The sequence below is a fragment of the Aphis gossypii genome, unplaced genomic scaffold (genome assembly GCF_020184175.1).
Source record: "Aphis gossypii isolate Hap1 unplaced genomic scaffold, ASM2018417v2 Contig00225, whole genome shotgun sequence".
Taxonomy (NCBI): Eukaryota; Metazoa; Arthropoda; class Insecta; order Hemiptera; family Aphididae; genus Aphis; species Aphis gossypii.
The window spans coordinates 124300-139817 of NW_026083033.1; the positions used below are offsets into that span (position 1 = coordinate 124300).

The window sequence follows — 15518 nt, forward strand, 5'->3', positions numbered from 1 at the left end:
CTTAAAAATGAGCTAGGCCAATTCTGCAGTAAAATATATTATAATAATATCATTTATGCTTAGTATACTTACTGTTCTTTGTGAAGAGTCCATAGTAATATAGGTAATAACACTATGTACGATGAGCAGGTACGCTCGGACTACTGATATAATGACACCGTCTCAGGATTTCAGGCCTCTGCTATCGAGTTGATTTAAAATTAATTTAAATTTAAAAAGTATGTGCGAATAAATTTTAAATAAAAACGGCAGTATTACGCATGGATTACAGCTTACAATGTAAAAATGTCAAATCACTGCAGATTAAAATAAATCACAACACACAATACGCGGTCGTCGATCACGAATGACAAATCCGAATTTCGAATTTTAATAATCACATAGTCTTCAATAATCAACTATTTTATAAAAATAGCATTAATATAATAAATCAATAAACATCACATAGTAGTCTATTTAATATCGAAATGTGATGTTTAGATTAAATATGTACAACTAATAGACGTGTATGTGATATTAGTCAGCAGATGTTCTATTTATATACGCTACATAATATTTTTTAAGTTATCTATAAATATTAAAATATGTAACAATAAAACTTCTCATTGATGTTACAATTTTATGTTGTTTTTAAGACATTAGTTCGTTGTAACGTCAAGATGATATTGTATTGAATAACTATAGGAAGTAACAAATAAACAACAATTAGATATACATTTTTTGCAGTCACGTGGACGTTTGTAAAAGGAATTTTCATTTCTGCTATGAAACATAGATGTTACATCGAGAAGTTCCTATTTTAGTTGACTTATTACAACGCATGAAAGTTAAAATCTTGGAATTGCACAGAGGGTAGTGACTCACTGACTCCTTTGCACCTTTGCACTTAACGCTGTTTTTGTATTTTAAATTTGTTTGTTTGATCTACATTTTATATTTTTCAATCTAATTGTTTTATTCTGTGCTATCATCATGGTGAATTTATTCATTGTGAAAGAAAGTTGACTATGAAGAAGTGCAAAATGTTTAAGATACCTAAAGATGAATTGCGGTAAGTTTAACCTGGCCTGTCAATAATGTATATACATTTTAATATATTATGTATATGTATCTAATTATAATTTTAAAAATTTAGTCGTAAGAATTGGCTGATAAATTGCAGTCGTCAAGATTTATTAGAAAAATCATCAGAGCACCATGTGGTGTGTTCAGACCATTTTGAGGACAAAATGTACTCAAACCCTAATAAAACAGTTTTATTGCCTAATGCTGTTCCTACTAATTTCTGTAATTATAATTTTACATATTATAACATATTTTATACTTAACTGATTATTATTTATTTTTATAGCAATGATCTTTAAAGAACATGCTTGAAGTACTTCATGTGTCGATACTAGTATATCAGATCCATTATTGTTTAATAATTCAGTTGCCACGAGTACTCCAACAAAACAAAAGGATTCAATTTCTATTTCTTGTAAGTTTTTGTTATCACGTAAATATTATTACTAGAGCAAGGACTTTCATGCATTTGCATGTTTTTTCTGGTTAACTTGTTCGTATGCAGAGTAAGTACATAATACATTTCACAATATTTGTGACCAAAAGCTCGAAGTTTTTAGTGCATATTTTTGCATATTTTGACATTTTTGGGTTTTAAAGACATATTTTTTGATTATAAGAGCATATTTTAAGTTTATAGTGCATATTTTGAAAGTTTTTCGAAAATCATTTACATCGGTGAATATTTTTCATGATCAAGGACACAAATTATTATATTTAACCGTTTCTATATAATTTCCCATAAAGACGATAGAGCCTCATTTTATCTTAATTGCGAATCGGTAGATTAGATGACAATAAAGCGATATCAAACTATTTAGTACGTTTATTTTTGTATTTTTGTACAACAAATTGTACGTAGTAAAATAATTATTTAGTTCTAGAACATTCGCCGTGTGTGTATTACGTTGTATTGTATGTGTTGTGTGTATTACGTTTTATTGCAAGTTTAATTTTTGTATTAACTATACTTATATAAATATGCCAAAAGAAAAATCGTCGAAAGTTTGGCGTTTGCGTAATTTTGTAAAGGAGTTTGGTGAATCTGTATTTTCAACGGATAATATTATTTTATTTTGTAAAATCTGTAACGTAAAAGTTGCAAATGAAAAACGTTTTAGTATCATACAACACCTAAAAACTGACAAACACATTAGAAGTGCAGCACGTTTAGAAAACAAAAAAACAAATAATGTGCAACAATTGGTTACAAATCGTAATTCAAAACTATCGGAATTTAATTCAGATTTATGTAAAACTTTGCTATCTGCAAATATTCCACTTTATAAACTAAAAAACACTCATTTTAAGAGTTTTTTAGAAAAATATATGCAGAGAGATGTGCCTGACGAATCGACACTTCGAAAATATTATGTAATAATTTATTACCTACTAATTAATTCACTACTACTATCATTTAAATCTACAATACTACTATCGTTTTCTATTATACCTATTATCTTATCTAATGTTTCTCGAGCTATTTCTTCAAACTCGTCAATAATTTCGGTGTCCTTTTCTGCAGAACCCGCACTCATTAATTAATATTTCTCTCAATAAATCTCAATTAATTCTCATATATAATCTCAAATAACATTCACAAATAATTTCATAATCTCTCAAATAATTAATTCTCATAAATCTCAAAAAAAATTCTCAAATAATCTCATATAATTAATTCTCATAAATCTCAATAAAAATTCTCAAATAATCTCATATAAATCTCAAAAATAAAAAAATCTCAAATAACCTTACTGTTATATATTCCCAAAATAAAAATAATAAAAATTTTCCTACTACGATGGACCAATAGACCAAAGGAGACGATTACATATATAAATTATGCTTACAAAACTGCTGTTTCATTCTGCTTGCTTGATCTTCTCGCCGTGCCTGAACTGCAACAATGATTGTAGATCGATTTCCACAGAGTTGTTGGAAAGACGTCTCAATCCAACGGTGATCCACTTGGCGAAATTGCCTCTGGTTGAAGAAGTTGACAGGAAAATATTAGCAATATTTCTGATCTGTCTCGTTCTCGGAAATCAACCCTGTCCACAGCGCCAATTTTTCTGTTGCGTCCCGACTAGGTCGATTCATGCATCAACGTACAAAATGAATACGTCGTGTTGTTCAAGTATAAGTTAATTGTTTATTAAAAATAGTTCTTGCACGAATACAAATATTATAAGCTTAATGTAAAATATATAAAATAAGATGGTGAGTGGTGTTACGACCGGCCTCTGAGTGTCATAGATATCCCTATTCGTTGGTTATACAGTAACCGACTGTCGAGCTCTTTTCTCGATCCCTCTTATATATGATTTCTTACAAGAGTGGGCGGTGACTTCATCATACGAGAGGTCCCTGAACGACTGCTTGTGTATTCTTACCCATGATTCTTATCGAATCGTTAAGACACCGAGTTTAGACTTTTGTAAAGAGACGTGTGATTTTACTTTAATTGCCAAATTATTATATTAATATAATATTCTACTCTCTCGTGTCCTGTACTCGTGTGCCTGTAGTATTAATTTTATAAGTTAGGAAATTTGACATTGTATGATCTTATACATATAAAATAATCGATACGGACAGTATAGGTCCGTAACAATAGTCATTATTCATTAAGGCATTAAAGATAGATGCCTCAAATTAAGTTAAACATAGACTGAAATAGTGAAATATATTACATTAAAAACAAAATAAATTAACTTAACTTGCTTCTTAAAATGAAAAATTAATTCGTTAATTAAAAAAAAAAATTAGTAAATTTACAGTTTAGGTAATGAAAAGTCTAAAGTAACTAGTTACCTAACTTTAAAAGTTAAAATAAAATTAACTTTAACTTTTTAACTCGTTAATGCTCAGCCTTGATATAAATTGATAATGTTGTTACTGGTGTTCACTTGTATTATAAGATAGATATAATTCTATATTGTTATAGATCAAAATGAAATAGAAATAATTTACTGAATTTAAACTACAAATGGTTTATTTAATTTGCATATTTAGTATTTATATTTTGTTTTTCTTTAGGTTCCCTATCTCCAAGTTCATCATATTCTGCTGATTGTTCGATTTCCTCATCTACTCAAACTACTCAAATTCTCTCATTACATACCCCAAGAAAGAAAAAGTATAAAGCTGAACTTCGAGAAATGAAAAATAAATACAAACAATTAGAACTGAAAATGAATGCGTTAAGTGAAGAAGTAGCTATGAAAAGTCGGGCAAATGCAATAGATGTGTGTAGCGTGTGTACTGTCTTCACTTATGAAATAATAATATGATAATAATAATAATATTGATTATGATAACAGTAGATAATATATAAAATAATATTCGCATTAATAATATGATAACCGGACCGCTGATCGAAATCGTTTTCACGTCGAACGTCTTCTCTGTGGATCTTCGTGAGTAGAGCCGGGGAGGGAAGAGATATTATATTACCGAAAATCTTCGTAACAGCCCGTGCTGGAATACGATAAAATGTTGCTGCACCCGCGTGCAGCAAATGTATAATAATATAATAGTCGACACTCTCGCACTATAAAGAGTCACATGTAGTGCCCGTGCACAATAAGCAACCTAATATATAAAAAGGTATAAAATAAAATATGCCACCGAACGGCGGAAAATGGCGACCCGACGCGACGCGTAAAAACCAAAGAAAATATACGGACCGCGACGGTGGTATCGGCAACGACAACTTGCAGACTGACGATGGTCAACGACCTTGCGACGGTAAAGTCTGGCGGCCGTACAGAAGGGCAGCCTTCTAGGGATACGACGGCGGGGCGTGGGGTTTCTTCGGAATATCCCATTCCTTATCGGCGAAAGATTATAATGTTGGATAAAAAATAATAAAAATAATAATTGGTCGCCGCCAGAGTCGGTACCGAACAATGAGACTTCAGTTGAATTGTTTAACAGAGTAGTTGAAGCACATTTACCTCCTAACCTGTGCATGGTTATAAAACAGTATGTTGAAATGGGTAAGAGAAAACCTCAGGGCTACCGTTATTCAAGTCAAATTAAGCAGTTGGCACTAACTATATATTTTTTTGGTCCGCGTGTGTACACATTTTTAAAATCATTATTACAATTGCCAAGTCCAAGAACATTACGCAGAGTCACAGAGAGGATTAGTATAGTGCCTGGATTAAATGACATCATATTCGAAACTTTGGAATTGAAGATAAGTAATTTAAAAGATGATGCAAAGGATTGTGTTTTATGCATATTTGCCGTAATCACTAGTATTCAAAAGACATCACTTAATATTAGAGTATTAACAATCAAATTTTACTAATTTTTCCAAAACAATGAATGTGTCATGTGAACGTCCATTCTTTTATGTTAATGGCCACAAAATATTTTATGTATTTGACGTACCACATCTACTAAAGTCAACAAGAAATAATTTTTTCAAGTATAATTTAACTTTTTTAAATGGTACTACAGACAAAAAATATCTCATTGACTTTCATAAATTGGACCAAGGCTTGAATCGGCTTGCACCCAAGTTATCTGAAACTCACATCAATCCGGGACCATTTCAGAAAATGAAGGTGAAATATGCAGTTCAAGTTTTTAGCTACACAGTAGCAGCAGCTATGCAATGTTGTGTTCAAGGTGGTTCATTGCCTTTAACTGCAGAAACTACTGTAACATTTATCGAGCATATGGACAAATTGTTTGACTTATTAAATTCAAAAAAAAAAATCCGGTAGTAAAGATTTTAATTGACCATTTAAAAACACGGCTAAACAGAGAGAACATTTACTCCACATGCTTGAAGTATTCAAAAACATGAGAATTCTGGATACCAAGAAAGTGGATGGAGAAACTGTAATAATTGATGTTACTAAGCGAATGAAATTTTTGAATGGTTGGACGATTACCATTAATTCATTATTAATGCTGTGGGATGACAACCAAAACACCAAATTTTGTGTTATGCACTTATATGCACTTATAGATTTAATCAGGATGTCCTTGAAAATCTGTTTGGAACATTTCGAAATCAAAACGGCAATAATGTTAATCCCGCACCGATACAGTTTTTATGGGCTTTTAAAAACATATTTTTTGTCAATTATTTCAAACACTCCGAAGGATCAAATTGCTTAGAAGACATGAGTGAAATTCTAACAACTATTGGGCAAATTTCACCACCGTTGAGCAATTCGTGTGTGCTATTTTCAGAGAAATCTCCATTTAATTTTTGTAATTTAAAAATAGGTACCACAGATTATCGTGAATTAAACTTTCCTGCCCAAAATGCCCTTACTTATGTATGTGGCTACTTAATAAAAAAATGTATTGAAAAACATAGCTGTGATATATGCCTAAATTATGCTAAGCACCAGCAACAATTAGACCAATCATTTTTGTTTACATATTTTAAATCCTACGAAACTGCCAATCATTCTAACTATGGAAATTTAAATGTTCCTCCGGATAATTTTTTTAATTTTATTAATCAATTAGACGAAATTTTTATAGTTAACTTTCCTATCTTTGCAGTAGAAGAAAATGTTGGCAGAAAGCTAAAAAATTTAATTGACAATGTTCCATTTGAACATTCATGCAATAATTTTGACCTAGAATTTCTTAAAAATCTATATATTCGCCTAAGGATATATTATTAAATAAATTAATTAAATAAAGATATGTCATTAACAGGAAGAAAACATAGAAAGTTAGATATTCTTTACCACCTTTAGAATGTTATATGTATTATAATTGTTATTATGTATTATTTTTTACTCTCATGTAATGTACTATTATTGTTTTTTTTATTAATATATTTTGTTTATTGTGAATTATTTGCATATACTTTTTGTTATGTCTGTATGACTTAATATATATTCCTATCACATAATACAACTTACTGTTTCTACTAGTTAGCAATTCTCCAATTATTATATTTAAAAAAAAATGATTGGAAGCATTGTTATATTTTGTGTAAGAAGACTATAATTACAGAGTTAAGTATACAGTTGTAGTTAAGTAGGTACACCAAAAAGCAAGGCTGGGCAAGTTAATATTTTTTTTTTAACTTAGTTAAGTTAAATTAATATGCACCAATAACAAAAAATTAAAAGTCAATACACACTTGTTGTTAACTTTTTATTAAGTTAAAAAAAAAGGTAATTTGTTTATACAACGCTAGCATTGTTCTATTCTGTGATGCTAGTGTACTTAATTTTTTTCAACACAAAATTAAATTATAGACTATAGTTTGTACCAGTATTTCCATATAAGTTAGATTTGAAAGATATCACTGTAAATATTTTTTGAAATGAAAACGAAAGACTGAAATAGTGAAATATGATAAAATTAAAAACAAAATAAATTAGGTTAATTTAACTATCATTAAATTTGAATGTATCAAAATATTCTGCTTTGTAATAAGAATATAGGCGCAAATAGGGGGGGATGGCTTTAGGAGCTAAGCCCCCCAAACATATCCTACATTTTATACACTATTTGCGCCTATGAATAAGAAATTAAAAATGTATGTTCATTAATAATTCGACAACTTAAAAATGAATTAACAATAGAAATACTCAAAATAGTAAATGCATTCATTTCATGGCTCAGAATCTAAAATATCATTTTGGAAATAATGAGATCATCGATAAATGAATACCAAGATTTTTTATTGTAAAAATTGGTTCCACTTTTTTTTCAGTAAAAACTGGTCAAACTGTTGGGTTGAGCTGGCCCTACTGTATACCTTAGGTGTCATGGCCGACTGACTCAAGCCATTGTCCTATGCTGCCTGTATAAAATATTATCAGTGTCCATTCTGATTATTATATTCTGTGATGATAAGTATTCCGTAAGTTTTCCTTGAAATACCCATAGAGAAAACTCGAAGCATCATTATAAAAAAAAATGTTATGAGCGTGTGAATTTTAAATTTATACAAAATCGCTTAATGATAACGATTTATTAATTGATTAGATTGATTAATCTGACTGAACATTAATTTGAGTTGAACAAATAACAATGTTATTGATATTTTAGTTTAAAGTTTAAACAGTGATATACCAACTTGCATTTTCACTTAACTTATTAAATTTGAATTTAATATAATAATAAATAGTTATTTTATTGCCGCTGTACGTGAAATATATCGTTTTACTTCTATTATACCTATTATTATATTTTAGTATACGTGTTTGATTTCTTATTGGAAGATTATTTAATACAAGGTAAGTTTAAATAGTTTATTGTAATATGAGGATTGGAATTTGTTACAAATTGCAATTTATAGGTAAACCTACTAAAAAACTTATAAAATTAGTATTCGAAAAAAGGATTTAGTGCTTAGTTTTGTATTTAAATTTTAAAGCCCTAGCTCAAGGTACCACAATTTTTACCAAAGGTTTGTGTACAGTTTTATTGGTATCTCCGTTCAAAATAATTTTACCCAAAATAAATTATATGTATAATAAACCTACACATTTTGATAAAGTAAATTATTTTATTTCAAAATTTCCGCGGTTCTATAAAATATGAAAATTAAATTTTATATTTTAGTTTCTACCTTAATTATAATACTTTTCCATTTATCTACTATCTAATACATATTTAGGGGGATTGATATGGTATATTGAGCAAATTTAAAATAATAATGGTATAAGTAATATAATTTATAAAAAAAAAGAACGCTTAAAATTGTAACATTTTTAAAGATATAGTATTATGAAGTTTAATTAAAGTGATTAAAATATTGAAAAACAGAGTTGGATATGTGGCCTTGAGACTAAAATGCAATGATTTTTTTTTGGTTGTTTTATTACTCCTTATCAAGGGAAAAATACTTAAAAAATTTTTTTGGTATTTTAAGTCCCTAAAAAACCAATTTTTTAGTTTGTTGCCTGTGAGCAACACTATGCGTTTATGGGTACAACATAATTAATTATTTAATAAATTTAAAAATGTATATCTTGAAAAGTTTTATTGTTTATTGAATAACTATAAATATAATAAAATAATTGACTAACTTGCCAATTACAAAACAAAGTATAATTTTTTAAAAATGTAACATTAAGTAGTAATCAATGTAGTATCAACATGTAACAAAAAAAAATATAGAAATAAAAATAATATAAAATTAACAACCTTTTTGGTATAAACTTAGAACAAAAATGTAATTGACTGAACTGTCAATACATAACAAAATAAAACAAAATAACTAATATAAGCCACAAAAAACTAAAATAATAATTTAAAAATTATAATGAATTTTTATGTTGTATGCCATTTGGTGAAACAAGTTAGTCCTTTGCCACAACATAAACTTATTTGACATTTTCCATACATCATAAAAGTAAAACCTTTGCAACCTGGATTCTTACATCTAGTTTTTTTTTCACTTTCAATTGGCCAATGATCTAATTTATCAGTTCTCACCTCTTTTGCGGGTGCATGCTGTCCTATTTTAGTGCCCATTTTACCTTTTTTTATAATTCCTTCTTGTACATCATTAGTGGGACGTCCACGTTTTGGGGTATAGGTACCAATTTTGCAGAGAGATAAAGCAAGTTGTTCCCTAAACTTTACCAATGATAGCACACTATTATTTCCTTTCTGTTTCTGAATTCTTTTATGTAGAAGCCAAGAATTTACTACAGTTACATCCAATAAATGATGGAAAACTCTCATGTACCATTTCCTACTCCTCATCTTTATCTTATGACGCCCAAGTAACTCATATAGTAAATTAACACCACCCATGTGTCTGTTATAGACTTGTGTTATATTTGGACAATCAACCTCAATTCTTTTTTTTTGTTTTCTGTCAAACCTACTAACTTGTAAAAACTGGGTCTATAGCAGTAAATATCGACAGCAAACTTACAATTTTTGTATCTTTCCATATGAAAGCAACTATGTCTGTATCTAACACTTTGGATATACAATGGGCAGTAGTGCCCCTAGGTTGTTTCATTAGAATAGAATCATCTGGCAACATTACATTTTTTAACCTATTTCTTCTTACAGTGCCTAAAGATAATATATTTCTTTTTTTTTTAAATAAACCAATAGTGGCAAAGTAGTATAATAATTGTCAAAAAATAATTTAAAATTTTGGTTATTAGGTATAACTCCACTAAGGCGCATAACAACATTTGCACTAGCACCTAGGTCTGGCTCACTTGCTTTTCTACTTTCACTATTATTTTCTTGACCTGAACAAAACTCAAAATTATATGCAAAACCTGAGGCACCACTAAGAACAAAAAACTTGTAACCCCATTTATGAGGATTATTGGGCATATATACTTTGAGTGAACTTCGTGCTTTTGTACTACATATTTGTTCATCAACTGCTAAGTTTTCTTCAATTGGTATAGAACTAAATCTTTTTCTTAACGTTTCAATAAGTGGCCTAATTTTATGTATTTTATCTCTGCCAGGACCAGTAGAAGTTGATAAATTATCATTAAAATGAAGATTAGCTCTAATTTTTTCAAATATATTTAAAGTCATTATAGCTTTTATCAAATCATTGCCCAATACTGAGGACCAATAATTTCTTATATTATATGTATTTATTAAGCTCATTATTATAAGAATACCAAAATATTTTTGTAAGTCCTCATTGTTAATTTTTAAGGGGTTACTTGAGTTATTCTGTACGCCATATTTATATGTTTCACAACATATATGGTCTAACAAATCAGAGGTAAAAAAATATTTGAATATTTGAAAAGGGGTTTCTAATTCTAGGATATCACTAGGTAAATCCGAATTGCCAAGAAAATGGGTATTTATTACTGGAAAGTTACCTTCAGTCCAAACAACATTTTTCACTTCAATTGATGGTATAGAAGGTACTGATGCAATAACTGGGATTGTTTGTTTAGATTGTCTAGTTTTTTTATTATTTGAAACATTTTGTTTTCTAATAACTGGTTCAGTGGATGTTGAGGGGGATGAAATATTTATATCAGAAAATTGACTATTATCTACAACAGGTTCTATAATAGGAAATATAACATCTTCGTCGACAATAGATTCAGAAGAAAACTGCTGAGATATTAATCCCTCAAAGGTAGTAATATCTGGTTCTTCTAATAAATTACTAAATTTACTATATAAATCTAGTTGATCATCATCGACGTCACTTTCAAAATCATCTTCAGATCCTGATGGTAGATCTAATAACTGTAATATGTCACTATCGTCTATTTTATTAGCCATATTAAATTATTATTCTTAAAAAGTACACTAAAAACAGTCAACAACTCAAAATAATATTAGTCGTTGAACAGCGACAGTCAGTGAAACGCAAGTTGTTGTCTATTAGTTATCATTTGTTTATATTATCATGATAACATAATGTGAATGCATAATGTTGCTCACAGGCAACAAAGTAAAAACCGAGTTAGTACAGTAGTACGAATCGACAAAATGTCAATTATTCTATACTAACTGACTTATTACAGTGTAGGAAATACAAAAAAAATTTTCCCAAAATTATTATATGAAATATTACTGATTTATTGTACTGTGAAAATGCATACATCAGTGAAAAAATTGATAATGCCGATAACGAAAAAAAAATATTGAAAAGGCTTAAAAAAAATAAATATAATTAGTTATTTCCTTACTATTATAATCACCATAAAATGAATATATACCATCTTAAGTACTTTTATAAGTATTTATTAACATTTTACGAGAAGTATTTTTGATATTAGAGGCTATTATACACATTGTTGCCCACAGGCAACACCATGCATTGTAGGGTTATGCTCTATTAGTAAAAAAAAAAAAAAAACATCAAATTTGGTTGATTTTAATCCATATAACATGATAATTATTCCCGTAAAGCGTATTTTTGTATACAAAATTACATTTGCACCAGCCGCTTTAAAATAAAAATTCGTTTCGTAAATTATTTTTAAATTAATTTTCTTACACAATTTACCAACACGTTTATTTAAATATTTAAATATAAGTTAAATATATACTAAAATTATAAAAAAAATAATCAGTGTTATTATTGATTTTTGATTGTCATCGTTTTAATTTGTTATAAAAGAATATTTTTGCATTAAAAATACCTACCAAATCTCACAATACTTATTTATTTTTAACATTTATTTTAAGATGCACATTTATATATTTTTTTTAGAAATAGCTGTTTCCACTAATCCAGTATGGGCTGAAATTAGTGCTCACTTAGAAAATAAAATATCTAAAAGTGCTATACATACATTAGTGTTTAAAAACAGGTATGATATTAAAAAAAAAACTTGGATTTCCAAATTGTTCAAAAACTTTAACATCTAATGTTATTATTGATTCACCGAATCAAAGTGGTTAGTAACATTTATTATAAAAAAGTGTAAACATTTTTTGGTTGGATGTTTGTGGGAGTTTTTAAAGATCTTAAAAAAATAATGCAATGTTTCTCATGAGTTGCTTTAATAGCAATATTTAAAACTTTCACCAAATAATAAAATTAGCACTTTTCATACATGGTAAGATTTTAAAAATATTTTGTCTCTTTTTGAGCTAAAACATAAACAAATTTTGAATTTTACATATTTTTTTTAAAATCATTGTCAATAAAAACTTCTTCACTAAGTTAAAAAGCTAGACCATTTAATACGAGCTTTATTGAATAATAAAATCAAAATTGCTATGTATATCTATTATATAAAAATAAGTCCGGTTTTCCTCCCTGACGCTATAACTCCAGAACGCACGAACCGATTTCCACGGTTTTGCATTCGTTGGAAAGGTCTTGGGCTCCGTGAGGTTTATAGCAAAGAAAATTCTGGAAAATTCAGGAAAAATTCAACAGAAAAGTGGGGAAATCGTTTTTCACATACAGCGCCATCTATTATACATAGCATGTACTTCAAACCAATAGCAACGGTGCGTGATAAAGTGTGTGACAGATAGTCATTATTCTCTGCTCAGTTAATTTCATTTAAGCTCAGTGTAAATTATGTGGATCGTGCATTTGAAGTTAAATTCAACACTCTGTCCATAGTCCAAAATGCCTAGAGAACGACGTGCGAACATCGGCCGCCGCACAAGACATGCAAGCCAGCAACAAGTCTATTCAAGGAACTTAAGAGAAGAAAGACAAAATATAATAAGAGAAAATGACCGATTGAGACATCGCGTGAGCACACGAAGATCATTGGCATCATACAATCGCTTGGCATTCCAATATGATCCCACTGCGAACTACAGTGATGATGAAAATTTGGATATTGGACGAATGACGACTATATGCCGATATTGCAATGCGGTAAAGTTCAAAAGAGAAACGGTTGGATTGTGCTGCGCAAGTGGAAAAGTCAAACTGGATCCATTACTTACACCACCACAGCCACTGAAAACATTGTTTGATGGAAGTGATCCCGATTCCAGCCATTTTCTTCAACACATCCTTGAATACAATAACTGCTTTCGCATGACTTCCTTTGGAGCTAATATCATTCGAGAAGGCGGCTTCATGCCGACTTGCAAGGTAAAAGATACAACACACATAACCAACACATAATTGCAACACATAACAACTTCATATACACCACACACTACACCATCACACGATTTACAATGTATTCATGAACAAATTTTAATGATTATTTGCAATTACAGATACAAGGTCAAATATATCATTTGCATGGTTCAATGGTGCCAACACCAGATGAACCGCATCAATTTCTGCAAATATATTTCATTTCGTCGATGGTGGATCAGCTGAACGTGCGTGCTGCAATATACAGGGAGCACAACAGTTAAAGAGACGAATTATTGAACAGTTGCAAGCATTTTTTCACGCTAATAATGCTGTGGTTAATATGTTCAAAACAGCATTGGAACGAATGCCATCGGATACGCACAAATTGTCATAAGAGCGGATTGTACTCCAACAGGTGAACATGTGCGAAGATTCAATGCACCCACCGTTAATGATGTTGCTGCAATTATTGTTGGCGATCCAACTAAATCACGAGACATTGTCGTTCAGCGAAGAAGCAATATCATGCATCGTGTAAACGAGACACATCGTTTGTACGATGCGTTACAATATCCAATCATTTATTGGCAAGGGCAAGACGGATACGACATCACGTTGAAGATGGTCGATCCAATTACAGGTACAATATTCACACACTAATTATTTCCATTATTACTTTTATTGGTTTCCATCAACAATTCATTTAATTTTGCATTTTCAGGAGTATCAACGAATAATAAAAATCTAAGCGCAATGAATTACTATGCGTATCGTATGATGATTCGTACACATGAGGAGAATGTCATTCTGAAGTGCGGTCGGCTATTCCAGCAATTCGCTGTCGACATGTATGTCAAAGTCGAGACCGAACGTTTAGCGTTCATCAGATTCAATCAGCCAAAGCTACGATCTGAGGACTATATACACTTGCGTGATGCTATTCATTCAGATGGTGATGTTCAGAATATTGGACGACTGACGATTCTCCCATCAACTTATATCGGAAGCCCACGCCACATGCACGAATACGCTCAAGACGCTATGACGTACGTGCGAAATTATGGAACTCCGGATTTATTTATTACGGTCACATGCAATCTGAAGTGGACGGAAATTGAACGCGAGTTGGAACCGGGTCAAAAACCGCAAGATCGCCATGACATAATCGCCAGAGTTTTTCAGCAAAAACTCAAGATTATGATGGATGTGCTTACTAAGTATCGAGTTTTTGGTGACACACGTTGTTATATGTACTCGGTGGAATGGCAGAAGCGTGGACTACCGCATGCTCATATCCTAATTTGGTTGCTGAACAAATTACATTCAAATGAAGTGGATGACATCATATCAGCTGAAATTCCTGATCCAGTCACTGATCCCCGTCTACACGACATTGTGACGACACAGATGGTGCATGGACCGTGCGGTGCATTAAATCCATTATCGCCTTGCATGGCTGATGGAAAGTGCACAAAACGATATCCGCGACCGTTAGTTGCTGAAACAGTCACAGGGAATGATGGATATCCAGTTTATCGTCGGCGTTCAAAAGAAGATAACGGTCGAACTATCAAAGTTAAAGTTCAAAATCAAGAGATTGAGATCGGAAATGAATTCATTGTACCATATTGCAGATTTATATTTATATTTAGCAGTGCATTTGGAAAATGGCCAAAGAGTTTACTTCACTGAGGCTAATGCGGCACAACGAGCTGAGAGACCACCATCGACAACATTGACTAGCTTCTTTGCAATGTGTGAAGCAGATCCATTCGCAGCGACGCTGATGTACGTTGAAATGCCCAAGTATTACACTTGGAATCAATCAACAAAGAAATTCCAACGTCGCAAACAAGGAACCCCAGTTCCAGACTGGCCACAGGTGTTTTCAACTGATGCACTAGGTCGTATGTACACTGTTCATCCTAGAAACGATGAA

The 15518-nt window shown here is 30.7% G+C and overlaps 2 protein-coding genes and 1 pseudogene across 2 annotated transcripts; 2 read left to right on the forward strand and 1 right to left on the reverse strand.

Moving 5' to 3' along the window:
• Positions 1-775: 775 nt before the first annotated feature.
• LOC126553388 (uncharacterized) lies at positions 776-5804 on the forward strand (annotated as a pseudogene).
• A 3532-nt stretch (positions 5805-9336) lies between these two features.
• LOC126553389 (uncharacterized) lies at positions 9337-11295 on the reverse strand. The gene is made up of 4 exons (XM_050208559.1): positions 10881-11295; positions 10248-10610; positions 9904-10095; positions 9337-9524 (listed from the first exon to the last, which is right to left on the reverse strand). The coding sequence occupies exons 1-4, from the start codon at positions 11293-11295 to the stop codon at positions 9337-9339; spliced, it is 1158 nt and encodes a 385-aa protein (XP_050064516.1).
• Positions 11296-12748: 1453 nt separating this feature from the next.
• LOC126553390 (uncharacterized) lies at positions 12749-15271 on the forward strand. The gene is made up of 4 exons (XM_050208560.1): positions 12749-13585; positions 13717-13855; positions 13995-14219; positions 14301-15271. The coding sequence occupies exons 1-4, from the start codon at positions 13106-13108 to the stop codon at positions 15269-15271; spliced, it is 1815 nt and encodes a 604-aa protein (XP_050064517.1). The 5' UTR covers positions 12749-13105.
• Positions 15272-15518: the final 247 nt, after the last annotated feature.